The 20,428-nt window shown below is 50.1% G+C and overlaps 1 protein-coding gene and 1 long non-coding RNA gene across 3 annotated transcripts in view; one reads left to right on the top strand and one right to left on the bottom strand.

The window, feature by feature from the left end:
* Positions 1-20,428, bottom strand: part of LOC309374245 — a 235,934-nt gene that overhangs the window by 183,518 nt on the left and 31,988 nt on the right. The window lies entirely within an intron of this gene.
* The window catches only part of PPP1R16A (protein phosphatase 1 regulatory subunit 16A), a 47,679-nt gene that overhangs the window by 14,599 nt on the left and 12,652 nt on the right, over positions 1-20,428 (top strand). For both annotated transcript variants that reach the window (XM_081918860.1, XM_081918861.1), the window contains exons 2-3: positions 283-1,839; positions 18,816-18,886. In XM_081918860.1, coding sequence (XP_081774986.1) covers positions 1,590-1,839; positions 18,816-18,886 — 321 coding nt within the window. In that variant the 5' untranslated portion in view covers positions 283-1,589. The remainder of the gene's footprint in view (positions 1-282; positions 1,840-18,815; positions 18,887-20,428) is intronic.

Genomic DNA, 20,428 nt, shown 5'->3' with positions numbered 1-20,428 from the left:
CTAGGTTGCAGGTGGCAGAAAAGGGGAAGAGAAGTTGCTGAACGCAAGAGGCTTTGCTGGGGCGGGGCAGGGAGAGGGAGAGAAGAGAAAGAGGCTTTGAGCGGCCAGTGCCAAAACCCCAAGTAATTTGCTTAAACTTTGATTGTAGGTTAATCCTGGATTAAGGCAGGGCAGCGCCAGCGCCGTGTGAGGTGGGAAGCGGCAGGGTGAGCTGGGCACCTCTTTGCTCTGTTGCCCGCATGCCTCTTTCTGATTGGCTTCCTTGTTCCTCCTCTGTTGCAGGACTCTCTGGAGCGTGCTTGGCTGGAAGCTCAGCCCAGTGCCCGAGTGGCAGGCTGTCGGAGGGAGGAGTCTCCATCGAGGAGCAGGGCTCACCCTGCCAGCCGGTTCCTTCAGCTGAGCTCCTGAGTAGTTGGAGAGAGCGAGAGGGGGAGAGCTGAAGGTTTGGAGGCAGCGGCAAGACAAATTGCTGGGAGCAAGAACAGGAAACAGGGACCCTCCGCGCTGCCTCTCCAGCATCTCCGCTTTCCTTTCGAAGGAGGTTCGCGCAGCAACACGTGGAAGAGGTTGAGCAGCCAAGACAGGATCTTGTTCCGAAACAGCTGCAAGAGCAGAACTGCCTGGGGTTTTGGAAACGGCTTGGGGGTCGCTGGAATCGAAGCAGAATCTGTGGGGCGGTCTTGAGCTGTGCCCTGGGGCGGTGGCTGGGAGGTGCAGTCACAGGCAGCTCTCACAGGTACTCCCGTGTGCCTCGGAACGGGTTGGCAGCCTGCAGAGACCTGCCTCCCTTTGCCCCCAGATTCTGAGGCCTTCGCTTTGTCAGCAGAGGAGACAGCCGGCTGTGTGCTATCTGGGTAATGAAGCTCCTATCAGAGCCTGAGCGGTAGTAATGACCATCAGGTGTGCACCTGGAAACAAGCTTGCTGCACTCTGGACTGGAGAGGGACAGAGGCTGCCGTTTGGAAGCTGCCAGTAAAGACCAACGGTGGAAGGATTTGTGCTTTGCTTTTATTCTCACTGGGGAGATGATCCGACCTATGCTTTGATTGGAGCTTGCTGCATTACTGAGGATGGATCTTGGAACAGGGCTCAGAATGCCTCCCCGCAGGTTCCAGGTTTGGCCCCTGCTTCTCTAGCTGTTTAGGTGATGAAAATATCTCTCAAGCCTCATTAAGACCCCTTGACAGTGTCTCGCAAAGGGCTGTTCTTTCTTCCAGCTTTGGGAATCCAGCACCCAGTTCACTACGTGCTTTTGTTATTAGATAACTTGCATGGATACCCTGCTGGTGAGAGGCTCCCAACTTCTCAGCTTCGGGTTTTGAGGGCCACTTTGCCCATCCAATGGGTGGGTCGGCCATGGAGGACACTCTCCCTTTGCCAGCAGGGATGTCACAGTTTTGGCAACTGGTCACAGCGCAGCAGTAAGAAGCCGTTGCCTTTGGGCTGAGCTCTTTGGAAGCCTTGCTGGTGATGCTTGAAGGGGGCTCCTTAAAGCCCCCTTCCTCCCCACCCCACGTGGAACTGTTCCAAATGCTTCTGAGGCATCTTTGACTGTGGAAGGAGAGTGAGCGACTTGCCCCTGGTCAGCCATGGCGGAGCATTTGGAGCTGCTGGCCGAGATGTCTGCGGTGGGCCGGATGGGCACTCAGGAGCGGCTGAAGCACGCCCAGAAGCGCCGCACGCAGCAGCTGAAGAAGTGGGCGCAGTTTGAGAAGGACGTGCAGGGCAAGAAGACCAGAGCGGAGAAGAAGAAGAAGGGCAGCAGCAAGGAGAGGCGGGTGCTGTTCCCCGAGAACATCCGGCTGCTGGAGGCCGCGTGCCGCAACGACGTGGAAGAAGGTAGGAGCTGGAGCCCAGTGGCAGTGGGGAGGGGATATAGCTTTGTGGCAGAACTCCTGGTTCACATGGCGCCCAGGTGCTGCAGCCATCTCAGGCAGCAGGGCTGGGGAATCGGAGAGTCATGAAATTGGTGAGTCGGAAGGGAGCCTGGGGGTCATCTAGTCCAACCCCTCCTGCAGATGGCCATCCCACCTCTGCTTAAAAATCCCCAATGAAAGAGAGTCCACAACCTTCCCAGGGAGTCCGTTCCACTCTTGAACATCTGTTACCATCAGAAAGTTCTTCCTGACGTTAAGTCGGAAACTTTTTTCTTGTCATTTGAATCCATTGGTTTGGGTCTTACCCTTCAGAGCAGGCACCCCCAAACTTGGCCCTCCAGCTGTTTTGGGACTACAATTCCCAGCATCCCTGACCACTGGTCCTGTTAGCTAGGGATGATGGGAGTTGTAGTCCCAAAACATCTGGAGGGCCAAGTTTGGGGACGCCTGCTCCAGAGCCTCAGAAAATCAGCTTGCACCATCTTGCGTGTGACAGCCCTGCAGATATTTGAAGATGGCTATTCTATTGCCTCCCAGCCTTCTCTTCTCCAGGCCAAACATTCCCAACTCCCTCAACAGTTTCTCTTGAGGCTTGGTTTCCAGAACCTCCTCTACACATGTTCCAGCTTGTTGAACATCTGTCTTAGGCTGAGGTGCCCAGAACTGGACACAGGACTCCAGGTGGGGTCTGACCAAGGCAGAATAGGGTGGTACTATTACCATATTTCAGTCTCTTAGTCAGCCTTCCCCAACCTAGCATATTGGTCTGGGAATCATGAAAGTTGAAAGCATAATGAATCTGGGAAATGCGGTCAGTTTCCCATATTTTCCTCCCAGCCCTCTTGCCGCAAGAGCTAGAAAACCTAAGAAAAATGAGGATTCTGGCAAGCCATAAGGAGTTGTGTCTCGAGAGAACTTTATTCTGCTATAGCAACGTGCAAACAACAAAAGACCCAAGTTGTTGTAAGCTTTTCTGTGTTAGGAGCACTGTGTGTCCAGTTATAGTTGCAGAAATGCAAATATGGCCATCTGTCATTGTAAGAACCATTTGACAGTGGAACGGACTCCCTAGGAAGGTGGTGGACTCTCTTCCTTGGAGGCTTCTAAGCAGAGGTTGGACGGCCATCTGTCAGGGATGCTTTAGTAGTGATTGCAGGGGGTTGGACTAGATGACCCCAGAGGCTCCCTTCCAACCCTATATTTCTATAATCCCACACAGCAGTATCATTGTGGTCCTCCCTTCATTCCCAAAGGCCCCATCCTGTTGGTCCTCGATTTCCTTCTTTCCTTTACTTCAGCCTTTGAGTCTCTAATTTCTCCGTTCCTTTACTTCCCCTTGCAATCCTGGGCCATATGATTCCGCCCCTCTCAAAGTGAGAAGGAGGTTGTTCTTTCAGAATTCCAGACTCGTCTCAGTAGTAATTCCAGTGTGGCAGCCATTGTTGACTCGAACATGTAAACATGTGAATTTCACAGAACTCGCAGAGCACATTCCTGTGTGTGTCCACAGGGGCAGACTTCCAGATAAGGGAGCGGAGATTCCAGTCTGTGGCTGCAATCCTAAGGAACAAGGCCCTCTCAGCTCAGTGGGATTACTTCCACGTAGACATGCACAGGATTGCGGGGTTAGTCTGTGAATCCGAAAGGCTGCTCCTGCTCAGTTCTGCAGGAAACTCTCCACTTGGCTGTGAAGGTCGCTGTGCGATGGCCTTGGGCAAATCACCCGGTCAGCCCGGCTTCTCTCGCAGGGTTGTTGTGATGCTACAGTGAGGAATGGAATAGTGCAGAATAGAAATGTAACATCAACAAAAAAATAGAAATCAAATTTCAAACCATTTCAATCCCACTGATTAAAAAGGTGAAGGGAAAATGCTGGGGCTGCGATCCAAGCCTGCTTGCTAGGGAGGAAGCTCCATGAAACTCTTTTGGAATTTCAGTTCATCATCAGAGCCTACTGAAGTCGGTTGCTTCATAAACACTTCTAGACGTATTTCTACCTGGGTCGCTTGTGTTCTCTAGCCTGGCTTTGAGGGGAATCAACAAGGAAAGCAGTATCTACCAGGTGCAACGAAAGAGGCTTTGGACGCTAAGAAAAGATGTAGGGGAAAGAAGCAGGTGCAAACCCAGGGGATGAGATTCAGCCAAGGGCTTCTTGCCCCCCAGCCTCAAGGCCCCCCTGGTGGGGCCACCCCTGACAAGTGATGCTGTGGGGATGCAGGTTCGTAGATTAATCAGAAGCTCTACTAATCCAAGAAGCCAGCTTTTAACGAGGAACATTTGTTTGACACCCCGTAAGATACTAAGTTCTCTCTGCAACTTACAATAGAAGATTGTGCAACAAGAAGTTAAAGGGTGCAGGAGTTTCGGATCCTTTTAATGCTCTTTGTTCTGTGTGCAAACCCTGGAAGTGTGCGTAGGCCTGTCTCACCGCATGCAAATCACACCTCCTTGGAAGCATCCTTTGAAAATCAAGATTGCCATGAAACAATTGCCAAGATACACTCAGAGTAAGTTCTCTGATGTTCAGAAAGCCTTTCATAGGACCGGCTGCTTCTGGGGATGGAGTTGCCCAATGCCTCTAGTTGTGGCTGCCCATGATTTGCCCCAAACAGTTCTGTCGTCGTATTTTAAGGAAAATTTCAGTGTATGCTGGAGGGGCTTTACTGGAAAGCAACAGAGGTGCTTGACATTTTTAAAAGCATAATGGTTAGTTGACCAGCACTGCTGAAGCTGCCCGGCTCTCCCAGGAAGTGGAATCTTCCTGGGTTCTTCAGTGGCATCTTTATCCCCTGAATGACCTGCCCCCCCCCCAAAACACCCCACTCCACTGCCTTTCTTCCCAAGCTTGCTGCCTTTCTTCTGTAAGACTTGCTGGTGTGTTGCAGAAACTAGAAGCCAGACCCGGTTGGCACTGCCAGTTTCCTCTTTCTGCCATGCCCCCCTTCCCATTCAGTGGCCTACGAGGTGAGTAGGCCGTATCCTGGCTGTGCCCGTCCATGGGGCTCTCTCCTCCCCGCTCAGTAACATTTGAGGGAGGCTTAGAGAAATGTGACAAGTGGAGCTTTGCAGAAAGAGGAGTCAAGCAGAGACAAAATTGCAGTTTTCACATATTTGAAAGGCTTCCATGAGGAAGCAAGTCTTCTGCAGTCGCAAGCGAGAGGCTTTTCGTTTTATTCGTCCATCTTCCCCAGCCCAGAGGATCCAATGGTACAAATGTTAAAGACATGTACATAAAAGGTTTGTTAAAGACCTTAGCAAGAAAACATACAAGTGCCTTAGCCAGAGTCTGACCATTGTTCCATCAAGTCCCAGGATTTTTGATGGGCAGTAGCTCTCCAAGATTTTGGGATGTTACCGGGCTTCTGGTTGGCTACTGAGAGCAGATGGCTGGACTAGATGGGCCACTGCCCTGATCCATCAGGCTCATCTCAGGAAATGCCATGGATTAGACCCAGGACCTTCTGCACACAAAGGACCTTGTGGGGGGCCGGACTACATTCTTTTTTTGGGGGGGGGATGAACAAATTCCTATGCCCCACAAATAACTCAGAGATGCATTTGAAATAAAAGCACACATTCTACTCATGTAAAAACACGCTGATTCCTGGACCGTCCGCGAGCCGGATTTAGAAGGCGATTGGGCCGGATCTGGTCCCCGGGACTTAGTTTGCCTATGCCTGGTTTAGACCAACAAACTTACTTTTCAAACGTTTGAGCTCCTAATGAATGAATCCGCAGGATGAGAACCACACATGGTAGCCTTGAGCTCATCTCTGCTGGATCAGGCCAAAAGCTGTCCTAGTCCAGTATCCTGCTTCCAGCCAGAGGCTTCCAGGAAGCCCCCAGGCAGGGCAGGCGAGCAGGAGCAGGAGTCTTGCATTCAGAGGCTGCTGAGCCTGGAGGGAACATGGGGCCATCCTGACCAGTAGCCATTGAAAGCCTTTTATCTCCAGGAAAGCTCAAGTAGGTCCACAGGACATCTGGGCTCTGTGGATCTCCTGTTAGTAAAAAAAGAATTCTTCCAGTTTGGGACTTCTGAGCCTTGGCAGCTTTGGACACTTAGTAGTCAGTCCCCTGTGCCGTGCCGTGAATCTATACTGTAAGCTATTTGGGGCAGAGACTTACTTTTACTTACAAGGGACCACATTTAGCAATGGCGCAACCTCACAGCCAACGGCACAACTTTGGTAAATGTTAACTCTGCAGATCTCTTCTCCCCCCATCCCTGCCCTTCAATTCTGGGCTGCAAGAGCAAGAAAATGCAAGCCCAGCAGGCAGCGGTCACGCTCTGCTCTGTGGTGCTGAGGCGAAGTCTGTCTCTGCTGCGGCTTCTCCCTTCTCTGTGTTTAGTGGCTCCCCCTTGACTTCCTCCCGCGGCAGAGGGGCAGGCCAAGGAGCTTGCCGGGTTTTTACGATTCGCTCTCGGCCTCCGACTCTTCCTCTCTTCTTAGGCTAGCTAATGACAAAACGTGATCCTTGAATGAAAAGGCGGATGAGCCGAAAATAGAAATAATGTTAAACAGCTGGATCCGCTCAGAGTGTACTTTGGCTGCCGGTGGAAGAATGGAGCCGATAATTATGTGTGGCTTCAGGGAAGGCTGCCAGCGTTACGGTCCTGGAGGACAGAGCTTTTGGCCTCTGCAGCCATGACCCCTCCTCTGGCCCTGACCCTTTCACCTGGCTGACCCTTAGCACTTGGAGCGCCCGGCAGAATGCTGACCAGGGAATCTCCTGGCCCCTGGCCCAGACCAGACCACCCACGCTCTGTCCAGGCCGTGCCTTTTGCCTCTGGGCTCTGTGTCTCCTACAATTGCTGAGTCAACAACATCTCCATCTAAGAACCCATCTGTTTCTTTTTTAATGCCCTGAAACTGGCAACAGTGGCATGTACTTGTCTCCCCCCCCCCCCGCATGAAATGCTCCTGGAGCATTAATCCAGGAAGTCGGGATCACCGCCAGAGGCACCTTCTGCAGCATATGTTGCACTGCCCCTCCCCATCCGGGACCTGCTGTGGTCAGGCGGCTGAGCTTAGGACTTGGGGAATGTGTGGAATGTGGAGGGCGCCACTGGCTGGCGTGTCTCGCTTTAAAGCACAACGTGGGCATTTCTGTCCCTGGGTTTGTAAGAAGGAGCCCAGAATGAGCCACCTGCATCTCTGCCTCTGGACCCTGCGCTTTGCTGGGAGAGAGAAATGGCAGAAAACCACCTTTGCCACCGAGCGGCTAGATTGGGCTAGGTGTCACCACAGAAGACGGAGAGTTGGTCCCCCTTTGGCGCACTTTAGTTGAGAGTCGATAGGCACCTTCTTCAGCCAGATGCCATTGGTCCATCTTGCTGCTAACTGGGTCCCCTCTGCTGATCTCAGCAGCAGAGGTGCAGCTGGCTTTCAGGTGTTTGGGCCCTGAGTCAGAACATTGAATTGGAACCCCGGAAACAAACTGGCAACCAGGTCCGTTGCTTTGAAACAGGGTTGATGGTCTCTCGCAGACATGAGTGGCACTTAACCAAACGCAGGAAATCACACACAGTGCGTGATGAGAACTGGGGCGCTGGAAGGTTCCTGATGGGTAGCTTTTTAAAAAAGTGTGTACAAAACAGGCCATTAGGTGTGGGGCTGGCTGGCTGCGGGGAGTGTGTCACGTGGGTGAGCTGTGTCTGTTGACAGTGGACACATGGAGCCATGGCAGGAACAAGCTGTTCTGGCTTAGCTGTAATAACTCCTGCAAGGGAGCTGTGTGCTTGACCTTCTGTGCAGCTGAGGAGGAAGTCCTGCTCCCTTGCGGTCCTGAAGCAACAATGGGGTGGCCCCAGGGCCCCCACAGTGAGGGGCAGAGGCTCCTAAAGGCTGAAGCCCACTTGATGCTTTGCCTGCCAGCTGATGGCTGAGTGTTGAGGGCTCCAGTTAGGAACGCAGGAAGCATTCGCCTGGCAAAACTCCAGAGAGGGAGGCTGCAGAGCCTTAATGTAGGTGGCTTGAGGGGGGGAGCCCCTGTGCCAGGGAAGGAAAATGCCCCCAGAGGTGGGAATATTTGCGTGTTTGGGAATACAGGCGGTATTGGAGTTCCGTAACTAAATCATCATAGCAAGAACAGGAAATGCAGGAGAAATTGCAACGGATGATAATGCGTGACTTTCAAAACGCAAGAGGCAGAAAAGTCAGATCACGATCCTGTCTTACGATAAGAAAGACAGCTGCAGTCGATCTAAACTATAGTCAGCGAAGCCGCATCTTCAGGAACAGTAGTAGCACATGTGGAATGCATTTCCTCTGAGTGATGTCTCTTTGTTATGTCTGCAGAGTGTGGGCTTCCTAGCTGTCTAGTAGTGCCAGATATAGGGAGGGGGAAAGAGCAGGCAGTTCAGTTGTGGCATCATAGAATTGGGGGAAACCTTATCTTCTTCTTCTTCATCTTCTTCAGCGATCACTCATAGCCGAGTAAGATTGTCTTCCATAAAAAACGGTTTTAACAGTGAGTCCGTAAGTGACTGTGGAGGCCAATTCTGGATCCACACATCCTTCCACAGTGGGGACATTGTTTTCTGGGCGGGAGCTGATCAAGGTGTGGATTAGCCAAGTGCGCCTTCCTCTTAGCACATTTCTCCCTTGCATCCAGAGTTCGAGTGTCTTCAAAGCCCATGACACCTTTGGCAAAGGCTGTTCTCCAACTGGAGCGTTCGCAGGCCAGTGTTTCCCAGTTGTCAGTGTGTATACTACATTTTTTTAGATTTGCCTTGAGAGAGTTTTTAAACCTCTTTTGTTGACCACCAGCATGACGCTTTCCATTTTTAAGTTTGGAATAGAGTAGTTGCTTTGGAAGACGATACTCAGGCATCCGCACAACATGACCAGTCCAACAAAGTTGATGTTGAAGAATCTTTGCTTCAACACTGGTGATCTTTGCTTCTTTCAGTACACTGCTATTAGTTCGCCTGTCTTCCCAAGTGATGTGTAAAAATTTTCGGAGACACGATTGATGGAATCTTTCGAGGAGTTGGAGATGGCGTTTATAAGTGGTCCATGTTTCACAAGCATATAGTAAGGTTGGCCGTACAATAGCTTTGTAAACACACATTTTGGTTTCCCTGCGAATGTCCTGGTCCTCAAACACTCTGCACTTCAATCGGGAGAAAGCTGCACTCCCAGAGCTCAGGCGATGCTGGATTTCGGCATCAAGGCTGGCCATCTAGTGCATCCCCTTCCCCACCCTTAGCAAGAAATCCAGAGCATCAGCATCCCCGAGAGATGGGTTGTCCTGTCTCTGCTTGAAGACCCTCAGCCAGGGAGAGCCCACCACCCTAGGCAATTGGTTGCCTTTCTGACCTGTTCTCTGCCCATGAAGAAGCCTGCCCTCATGTGTTCGCCCGAAACAGATCTAGTCCTGCTCGGCCAGCAAGAACAATGGGATCCTTCATACCCTCACTGCTGCAAACTCTCACGACGTTGAGTCACAAATCCACAAAAACAGCATTAAAAGTTATTTAGCGAAACAATATCTTTAAACAGATAAAGGATGCCTTAAAACATCACAGCTACAGCATTACAAGATATTGAGATGGAACATTGCAAAAGAAAACCGAATGCCAAAATGTAATGAAAGTCCATGTTGTAAAGCGGCCTGATTAGGAACAAAACAAAACACCCTCTTAAATGCCTGAAAGGAAATCACATGTTACAAAACTCATTAGCGGCTGAGCAAAACCGCTGGGTTTAGAGGCTGCACCCTCAACCTCCACGCTCTTTGTTTCACAAAGCACAACCTTGCCTCTCCCCCCGGGCCCCCACATACCAGTCTCAGCTATTCCCATCAGCCACCCCCATAACGCAGTTAATTCCCAAGCAACCGCTTGCCGCAAAGGGAATGTCTAGTCCGTAAAGAATCCCTCTCAGCATCAGGCATCATTTACAGCCAGCTCATTTCCCCACTTCTGTCTCTGAAGCAAGAAGCCAGCTCAAGATGCATCATAAGCATCCCTTCTTTGTCACCCACCCAGGGAGGGCCTGACTCTGTACCAGTCCAGTCTCATAGGTAAAGGTAAAGGGACCCCTGACCATTAGGTCCAGTCATGACCGACTCTGGGGTTGTGGCGCTCATCTCGCTTTATTGGCCTAGGGAGCCGGCGTAGAGCTTCTGGGTCATGTGGCCAGCAGGACTAAGCCGATTCTGGCGAACCAGAGCAGCGCACGGAAACACCGTTTACCTTCCCGCCGGTGTGGTACCTATTTATCTACTTGCACTTTGGTGTGCTTTTGAACTGCTAGGTTGGCAGGAGCAGGGACCGAGCAACAGGAGCTCACCCCGTCGCAGGGATTCGAACCACCGACCTTCTGATTGGACAGTCCTAGGCTCTGTGGTTTAACCCACAGCGCCACCTGCGTCCCATTAAGTGATGTTGCAACACAGAGGAACCTAACAGACCAGATTCCCTCTCTGAGCAGTGAGAAAAAACTCAGTGCCAATTACTGTCCAATAATGGACCACTCACTTTCTCCTACTGGATAATAATCCAACTATATGGACATAAAGGGGGGGTACCTTTAGCCTCACGGTGACCCCGAAGTGGGGCCACCAACTGACCTGCTTCTCTGCAGTGGCCCTTACGCAGTCTGGGCATGTGTGATTTAGCTGAGATTCCTGCATTGCAGGGGGGTTGGATTAGATGCCCCCCGGGGCCCTTCCAACTCTGCTGTTCTGTGATTTTGTGAGTCCTCCTTAAGGGAAGTGGGATGATTCTGGAAGGAGGCCCAGGACAAACTCTGAAGGCATCGGAGACAGCAGGCCAAGCTTTCCCTTGTTCCCCTTGAGATGCAATTGATAAAGAGGAATTGGACTGATGGGGTTTTCATGCTGCGTGGCTGCTGAGTCCATAGAACCCCTCCCTTGTGCCATCTCGCGCTCCCATTGTTGCTTCAATGCCCCTCTTGCCACCCTATGTTTGATCGACTTGACGCTTTCGACCACTGAACACCCTCCTGGGTAGGCAGCTGACTCATTGACTGCATCCCCTTGGCGCATAAACAGGGCCAGTTCCTGTTGCCTCCGTAGGTGTTTTCCCTCTGCCTCGGGGTTTCTGGCGAGTTTCTGTTGGCAGGGAGAGGTTCCTGGCTGGAAGACAGCAGGTGTTTTCATAAGGGGTTGGGGCCGGAAAACACACCCCTCGCCCTTGGACTGCATCCAGCTTCTAGGTGTGCACAAAGGCTTGCGGTTTGGCCTCAGCCGTCTCTCTGGGGACCTTTTTGCACTTGAGAAAACCTGCTACCCAAACTCTCCCCGTGCTGCTATCAAGACTGGCTTCCTTCTCGCTGGCCTTGATTTCCGGGATCTCTGGCTCACTTGGGTTTGTCAGGCCTTGGCTTATGAGCCTCCAAGGTGCACAGGAAATGTGGAACAAATTGCTGCTCCTTTTGCTTGGCTGGATAGTGGAAGTGGCAATGGCCATATTGCATTTGGGGTTTGGAGAACAGACATGGTTGCCATTGTTCGTCCTCGGACCTCGCTAGCCTCGGTTCCATTGCTGTGCTTGGGACTCCTGGGTGACCCTGCCAGGAGGGACAGTTCTTCCAGAGCCAGCTCCAGGAGTCAGCTGCTGAGCTGGTGGCGGGGAGGACTGGTTCAGCTGTAGCTTTAGACAGGTGAACTTCAGACAGGTAGACTTCTGAAGGAGTCCATCCCACTGTCGGACAGCTCTTGCCATCAAAATTCTTCTGAAGGAGCGTCTCCACTCCCATCATTCAGCCTGGACACTGAGGTCCAGCTTCAAGGACCTTCTGGTGGTTCCCTCCCTGCGAGAAGTGAGGTTACAGGGAACCAGGCAGAGGGCCTTCTCGGTGGTGGCGCCTTTTCCGTGGTGGTTCCCTAGCGAGGCAAGTCTGTCTCCAACATGAGTAACTTTCAGGAGGAATTGGAAAACAGTCCTGTTGGCCTAGGCATTGGATGGCCAAAGGGCAGTCTTCCTGGCAACTCTGAAATTATTGGTTGAGGTCATGTGTTTAGAACATTTTTAACTTCTTGAAAGTTTCTAACTGGTTTTAATGTTTTGTCACTGTTGTGTCTGCTGCCCTGGACTCCCTTGAGAGGAAAACAGGATATAGATTGAAATTATTATTATTATTATTATTATTATTATTATTATTATTACTATAAACTTAAAAACACTGGGAGGAAGCAGGTCACAGCAGAGATAAAATCAAGGGACTAGTTAAAATAATTAGCTTCCAATGATGTGCTTGCTTGCTTCTGTCATAATATGCTTTGGGTGGCACTCTAGGCTGGCAAGAAGGAAGCTTCTTGCATTGATCCTCTTGAGCTCTGAAGTTTACGAGTTACTTTCTTATTATATTTGCACCCTACCTTTCTTCCAAGGAGCTCAAGGGCCCTATGTTGTTCTCATTTTATCTTCACGCCAGCCCTGTGAGGTAGGTTAGGCTGAGAGAGGCTGTGCCACCCAGTGAGTGGCCAAGTGGGGATTTCAGCCCTGGTCTCCCAGGTCCTAGTCCAGCGCTCTAACCACTGTGCCATACTTGGGGACCCTTTGGGTCTCTTTTGGCTCCAAGAGGGATGCCGGTGTTCCTGTCCTGTCCCCCTGTTGCCCTTATCCATTTATTGGCTGTGATCTGTCATCTGAAGGAGCGTCTCCACCCCCATCGTTCTGCCCGGACTTTGAGGTCCAGCGCCGAGGGCCTTCTGACGGTTCCCTCACTCTGAGAAGCCAAGTCACAGGGAACCAGGCAGAGGGCCTTCTCGGTGGTGGCACCCGCCCTGTGGAACACCCTCCCACCAGATGTCAACTACCAGACTTTTAGAAGACATCTGAAGGCAGCCCTCTTTAGGGAAGCTTTTAATGTTTAATAGGTATTTTAATATTCTGCTGGAAGCCGCCCAGAGTGGCTGGGGAAGCCCAGCCAGATGGGCGGGGTATAAATAATAAATTTATTATTATTATTATTATTATTATTATTATTATTATTATTATTATTATCTGGAAAAGCAGAAGGGTGTGTGTGTTGCGGCATTTGCTTGGTATGAAACCACACACCCAATTTGCCCAGAGTCTCATGGCTGATCCTGCATTGGTGGCTCTGGAGTTAAGTGAGATTTCTTAGGGAGACCACAAAGAATTGTGTCTGGGCCCTTCTGAACAGGACCTCCTTTTGCCCTTGAGCTGCCTCTCCCAAATTTGCATTTGTGGCTCATGTACTCCAGGGTTTGCAGTGGTTAACATGAGAGATTCTCTTTGCTAAAACAAAACACACCCACACACCCTCTTGGGTTTTAGCTCTGATTTTTTTAATTGCATCTGACTGTTTAATTTAAGCGACCGGCCCACTGTTGTGATGTTGAGGTCACACAGCGCAGATTATTGTTCCATCCTGCAGGGCAACACGGACAAAATCGTTCCTCTTTCAATAGCAATCAAAGCCCCGGTGAGGGAGTCACGTGGCAGCAACGCCGCTCCTTCCTGACCATGCTGTGACCCTCCTGACGTGAGCGAGGTCCTGCCTGGGGTCACAGTGGGGCAGGCTTTCCTGATGAACGCTGCAGCCTGCCCGCCCGTGGCAATGTTGCAAACAAAATTTGCCCTTATCCCTTTATGGGGGACACAAGAGCACTTATAGAGTCCTTTGTAGGTTCTCCATCGGTCGGAGAAAATAAAAGAGGCCAACCAGAGAATATTGAGAAGCAAAGCAGCTAGTAAGTCTGATCTTTATTGATCTGTTGCAACAGGGTGCTCCCCTCACATGCAGGAAAGGAGGAGGACCCAGAACAAAGGTGTGTCTGCCCTTATATAGACATTTTAAATTGCCCGCCCTGGAGTCCAAGACCACCCCCCAGAAACTTCATACATACATCAAAGAAAAGGCGGTCTACAACAGAAGTCTGAGTGCATTGTTTATCTCCTGTCTGGCAAGTTACCTGATTGCACTATCTGGGTTTTGGCCACTCTTTTGTTATTATAACTACTTAATTCCTGAATCATACATACATCACAGAAGGGGTGTAGACCAAGACCACCCCCCAGATACATCATACCTACATCCCAGAAAAGGCGGTCTACAGCAGAAATTTGAGTGTTGTTTTTCCTGTCTGGCAGGTTATCTGATAATATCTTATCTGATTGCCTTTTCTGGTAGTCTGGCCATTCCTTTGAGATGGTGATTACCCACTTCCTGAGACAATGGGAAAGTTCCCCCACCCCCTCTTTGCAGAGAAACATTTGGTCAGTTTTGGGAGTCAAAATGGTTTCAGTACTGTCTTCCTGTGCTGCTCCAGACATGTGGTTTATATATTTATGTACGTGTTTGCTTGGTACATTTATGAACATTTATTATATATATGAGAGACCTTAATTTTTTTTTATTACACAAGTAAGGCCTCGGTTGGGCCTGGGGGAGGTCAGAGGCCCCCAAAGCCTCTCAGGAGCCTGCCTTGTTCCAGACACTTGCTTGAGAAAAATCCCCCTCCCTCTCTCATAACACTAGGACTCGTTAAAGGCGATGTAAACTTTGTACACCAGTGTAAAAGATTACAATTAGCTGTGATAATGATGATGATGATGATGATGATGATAATAATAATAATAATAATAATAATAATAATAATAATAATAATAATAATAATTTATTTGTACCTTGCCCATCTGGCTGGGTTTCCCCAGCCACTCTGGGCGGCTTCCATAGAAACCCAAAATACACTAAAATATCACAGATTAAAAACTTCCCTGAACAGGGCTGCCTTAAGATGTCTTCTGAATGTCAGGTAGTTATTTATCGCTTTGACATCTGATGGGAGGGCATTCCACAGGGCAGGCGCCACTACTGTAGCTTTGCTTCTCGCAAGGAGGGAACCGCCAGAAGGCCCTCGGCACTGGACCTCAGCGTCCGGGCAGAATGATGGGGGTGGAGACGCTCCTTCAGGTATACTGGACTGAGGCCGTTTAGGGCTTTAAAGGTCAGCACCAACACTTTGAATTGTGCTCAGAAACGTACTGGGAGCCAATGTAGGTCTTTCAAGACCGGTGTTATGTGGTCTCGGTGTTATGTGATCTGTCCGGGGTTTGTGGGTTTGTGTCTGTGTGTTTGTGTGTTTATCTCATTTGCAAAGATATGATGCTAGCCATATTCAAAATGTAATTAGAATAATACATAACACAAATGATAAAACATGGTGGCAAATTTGGAGTTTGATAAAATATATATACAGTGGTACCTCGGGTTAAGTACTTAATTCGTTCTGGAGGTCTGTTCTTAACCTGAAACTGTTCTTAACCTGAGGTACTACTTTAGCTAATGGGGCCTCCCGCTGCTGCTGCGTGATTTCTGTTCTCATCCTGAAGCAAAGTTCTTAACCAAAGGTACTATTTCTGGGTTAGCAGTGTCTGTAACCTGAAGCGTCTGTGACCTGAAGCGTCTGTAACCTAAGGTACCACTGTATATTTCTGCATTGTGTGGGGTTTGGACCAGATGACCCTTTAAAAAAAAATATTTGTATTGTGTTGTTTTCAATACAAACAACAACTGCAAAAGACACATACAACAAAAATCATAATAACACTAATAACACAATTTGACAATTCAGATTTGAATACACTGATATACCTATGACTACACCTTTTAAACAATATTTTCCAACCACTCTCTCCTCCCCCTACTCCCACCACTATCCGCCTTATCGCTTAAATGTTCCTTCCAGATTTCTTCATATTTATCCATTCTTAATGAGTAGATGAGGGACGCGGGTGGCGCTGTGGGTTAAAGCCTCAGCTCCTAGGACCTGCCGATCAAAAGGTCAGCAGTTTGAATCCCCGCGATGGGGTGAGCTCCCGTCGCTCGGTCCCAGCGCCTGCCAACCTAGCAGTTCAAAAGCACCCTTGGGTGCAAGTAGATAAATAGGGATCGCTTACTAGCGGGAAGGTAAACGGCGTTCCGTGTGCTGCGCTGGCTCGCCAGATGCAGCTTCGTCACGCTGGCCACGTGACCCGGAAGTGTCTGCAGACAGCGCTGGCCCCTGGCCTCTTAAGTGAGATGAGCGCACAACCCTAGAGTCTGTCAAGACTGGCCCGTACGGGCAGGGGTACCTTTAATGACTAGATGACCCTTGGCGTCCCTTCCAACTCTACAATTTTGTGATACTATATAGCGTATCAAGTCTGCCACTTTTAATACATAACGATAATATTTTTGAATCCCTTTTCAAAGGCAGCTCTGAAAGTATGGAAAGATGTGGGCACCTACGCCAGCTCCTTCAATCTCTCCATGGAAAGCTTTCATACTGCATGCGCTTTTTTATACGACAGGGAGAGACCGTGTGTTTTTACATGAGTAGAATGTGTGCTTTTATTTAAAAGGCATCTCTGGGTTATTTGTGGGGCCTGCCTGGTGTTTTTACATGAGTAGAATGTGTTCTTTTATTTAAAAGGCATCTCTGGGTTATTTGTGGGGCATAGGAATTGGTTCATATATTTTTTTCCAAAATATAGTCCGGCCCACCACATGGTCTGAGGGAATGTGGACCGTCCTCCTGCTGAAAAAGGGTACTGACCCCTGCTCTGGGTCCCTTTGCAACTCTGTGGAGCCAAAGGGGTGGTTGGGCTGCATTGCTGCTGCCACCAGGATGCAACCCTTAAGCCAGCCTGCCTGCCCCGTGTCAGCCTGTGATGGAGAAGGGGGACCATGGTTCATCCTCTCCCCTGCCTGGGCTGCCCACACCCTCACTCCTGGCAAAGGGGCTGGTTTTGTTTTGGTCAAGGTGAGGGCTTATTCAGTTCCTGGATCCGGCCATCGGAACTGGGGAGGGAGGCAGGGGGGCCGTTGGGATACAGAGAGCCTCTGAAACTCCTGAGGAGCAGTTCCTCTTCCAGCGGTGGGAAAAGCCACACCTCCAGCGGGGAAGAGAGGGAAAGGGCCAGCCGAGCGGGGAAAGGGCTTGAGGATGCTGCTGAGAGCCCCGCCAGGCTGGCCAGGAGGGAGGCACGCCCCTTCCGTCTCCCAGCTTGCGCAGAGGGGTGAAACGCAAGGAGGGGAGGAGGAGGCTTGGGGTGCCAAAGTTCTTATGTTGGGGGAGAAGCCGGAAGGGGCCACTCCCAGATTCTGCAAGTGACTGAGCCGGACATGAACTTGGTAGATCTGCAGTGTAAATGTTGTTGTTTAGTCGTTTAGTGGTGTCCTCCTCTTCGTGACCCCCTGGACCAGAGCACGCCAGGCCCTCCTGTCTTCCACTGCTTCCCGCAGTTTGGTCAAACTCATGCTGGTAGCTTCGAGAACACTGTCCCACCATCTCGTCCTCTGTCATCCCCTTCTCCTTGTGCCCTCCATCTTCCCCAACATCAGGGTCTTTTCCAGGGAGTCTTCTCTTCTCATGAGGTGGCCAAAGTCTTGGAGCCTCAGCTTCAGGATCTGTCCTTCCAGTGAGCACTCAGGGCTGATTTCCTTCAGAATGGATAGATTTGATCTTCTTGCAGTCCATGGGACTCTCCAGAGTCTCCTCCAACACCATAATTCAAAAGCATCCATTCTTCGGAGTCCAGGTGTCACTTACTGTAAATAGTTTGCAGAGTAAAACCTGTAAAAGCCAGGTCAGAGTTCTGCCTGGTTACTCACGAGCAACCACCACCAACATCTGACACTTAGTGATGTGCATCTTAAGCTGTTGTGTTGCTGACCCGGACCCCAAACGCCTGTCCTTGCCCAGGCTCCACCCCAGCTGGAGGCTCCAGTTTCAGCCAGGGCAAAGGATGTGGCTGCTCTCTTTGTGCCAGCTATAAACAGTCAACAACTTGCGGTGTCAAGGGAGCCTGGGTTACAAACTTGGGCCAGGCCAGGCCAAGGTGTTAACCTACTTACACAACCTGGCCAACCTGAGTGGCCTCCCTGCCTGCATCACCTCGGCTGCTCCCGGGACCGTCTATGCGCTTCAGTGCCAGAGGTGTTTGTGGTCACAGCTGCGCTCTCTTTGTTACGTCATGCGGGAAGGCGATTCCTCCCACGCACAGGGAAGAAGAGCCTTAAAGGAGTTAGCAGCCCTTTAAGGTGATCAAAACCACAGCTGATGGATTGCCCAGTGTGTGGCGTTGTAAACAAAAATCTGCCCTTTTCCCCTTATGGGGTATCCAAGAGCCCATATAGGTATGTAGGTTTCCTATTGGTAGGAGAAAATGACAGAGGCCAAGCAGAGAATATTGAGAAGCAAAGCAGGTAGTACAGGTGAAACTGGAAAATTAGAATATCGTGGAAAAGTTCATTTATTTCAGTAATTCAACTTAAAAGGTTAAACTAATATATGAGGTAGACTCATGACATGCAAAGCGAGATATGTCAAGCCTTTATTTGTTATAATTGTGATGATCATGGTGTACAGCTGATGAAAACCCCAAATTAACAGTCTCAGAAAATCAGAATATTAAATAAAATCAGCAAAACAAGGATTGCAAATAGAGCAGTATTGGACCTCTGAGAAGTAGAAGCATGCATATGTACTCAGTACTTGGTTTGGGTCCCTTTTGCATCCATTACAGGCTGATAGCATCCATGCCACACCGCACTGAGGCAGTACCGGTAATTGATGCAAAAGGGGCCCAAACCAAGTACTGAGTACTGTGCAAAAACGATCAGTATATTCTCAAAACAATTGGGCTCCCAGAATCTGTGTGGATTATACAGGGGGGAGTCCAAGTTTCTCTTCCTATCCCTGCACCCTCTTGTTCCCTGTGACTCCCTGACCCAGTCAGGTCATAGTTGTCAACCTTTCCTTTTTTTGCGAGAAATCCCCTTATTCCAGTGCCGTTTCCCGCTGCTTCCCGCCGCTATCCCGGATTGTTAGATATCCCGTAGACTGTCCCCGGGACAGGTGAGGCTGCTGATCCCTCATTTTCAAATCTGAAAGTTGACAGCTATGAGTCTGGGCTCTCCTGCTTGTCTAAAAAGGGTCTTTTGTTTCTTGCAGTTCGCCAGTTCCTCCAGAGCGGCCTCAGCCCCAATTTGTACAACGAAGATGGCCTCACTGCCTTGCACCAGGTGAGCCCAGTACCTGCTTTCCAGGTTCCCCACCTGCCTCTCGTCGTCGGTGCCAGCCAGCCACAGGGTATAAAGGGCCTGGCATGATCATACGATCATAGACTTTTATGGCCTCTCTGCTCTGCTCACCCCACCGCTTGCTGCCCGCCCCCCCTTTGGGCAAGAAAGCAGCAGCCTCCAGTGCCAAATGTAATTTCCTTCTGCTGATCCTTTGCATGCTGTGAACTCTGGTTGAAAAATGTGCCCCGCTGAGCCTTTAATCCCAGCCCTCACTTGCAAAATGAAGGCGGGGGGGGGGGGGAGGAGGTTGACAGGTGGTTGCCATCCCTTCTCCCCTCTTGGGGAATGGAGTTCCTAGGAGGAATGTTCATTGATGCCTAGATGTATTTATGAAGCTGTCCTCCATAATAAGAAGAAGAAGAAGAAGAAGAAGAAGAAGAAGAAGAAGAAGAAGAAGAAGAAGAAGAAGAAGAAGAATACAACATTTTTATTTATACCCCTGCCTCCCCAGCCGAAGCCGGGCTCAGAGCGGCTAACAACAGTAAAAATAACACAGTTTACATAAAATCACAATCAATTAATTGAAATGCATTCTAAAACCAATTCATTCTAAAATCAACTCAGAGTCAAATGAATGGCAACCATTGGGCTTGAGCTCTGTGAGGATTACAGAAGGAGAGAGGGGGCCAAAGGCCTGGTGGAACAGCTCTGTCTTGCAGGCGCTACGGAAAGATGTCAAGTCCCTCAGGGCCCTAGTCTCTTGGGACAGAGCGTTCCACCAGATCAGAGCCACGGCCGAAAAAGCCCTGGCTCTGGTTGAGGCCAGCCTAACCTCCCTATTTGCAGACCGCAAGGTCCTCTGTGGGACATACCAGGGGAGGCGGTCCTGTAGGTATGAGGGTCCTAGGCTGTATAGGGCTTTAAAGGTTAAAACCCTCACCTTGAACCTGATCCTGTACTCCACCGGGAACCAGTGCAGCTGAAGGAGCATCTCCACCCCATCGTTCTACCTGGACACTAAGATCCAGCGCCAAGGGCCTTCTGGCGGTTCCCTCCCTGCGAGAAGCCAAGTTACAGGGAACCAGGTAGAGGGCCTTCTCGGTAGTGGCACCCGCCCTGTGGAACACCCTCCCACGAGATGTCAAAGACAACAACAAGTACCAGACTTTTAGACGACATCTGAAGGCAGCCCTGTTCAGGGAAGCTTTTAATGTTTGATGTATTACGGTATTTTAATATTCTGTTGGAAGCTGCCCAGAGTGGCTAGGGAAACCCAGCCAGATGGGGGGGGGGGGTATAAAGAATAAATTATTATTATTGTTGTTGTTGTTGTTATTATGGTATAGCACCAGGTGAATGTGCTCCTTGTAGCTATGGAAGGGGAAAAGGGGGAAGTCTGAGTTCCACAGCTTCTTTCGGCTGTTTGTGTCCCTGCCTATATCCTTCCTTGGCTGGGCAGAGGGGCGTGAATAGGAAGCAGAAGCCTTTTGTACTAGGTGGGAATCTCCCCCCCCCCACCCAAGAAATCCTCCATGAACGATA

This window comes from Podarcis melisellensis (assembly GCF_964234715.1).
Source record: "Podarcis melisellensis genome assembly, chromosome: 7".
NCBI lineage: Eukaryota > Metazoa > Chordata > Lepidosauria > Squamata > Lacertidae > Podarcis > Podarcis melisellensis.
This window is presented reverse-complemented; position numbering and strand designations above follow the sequence as displayed.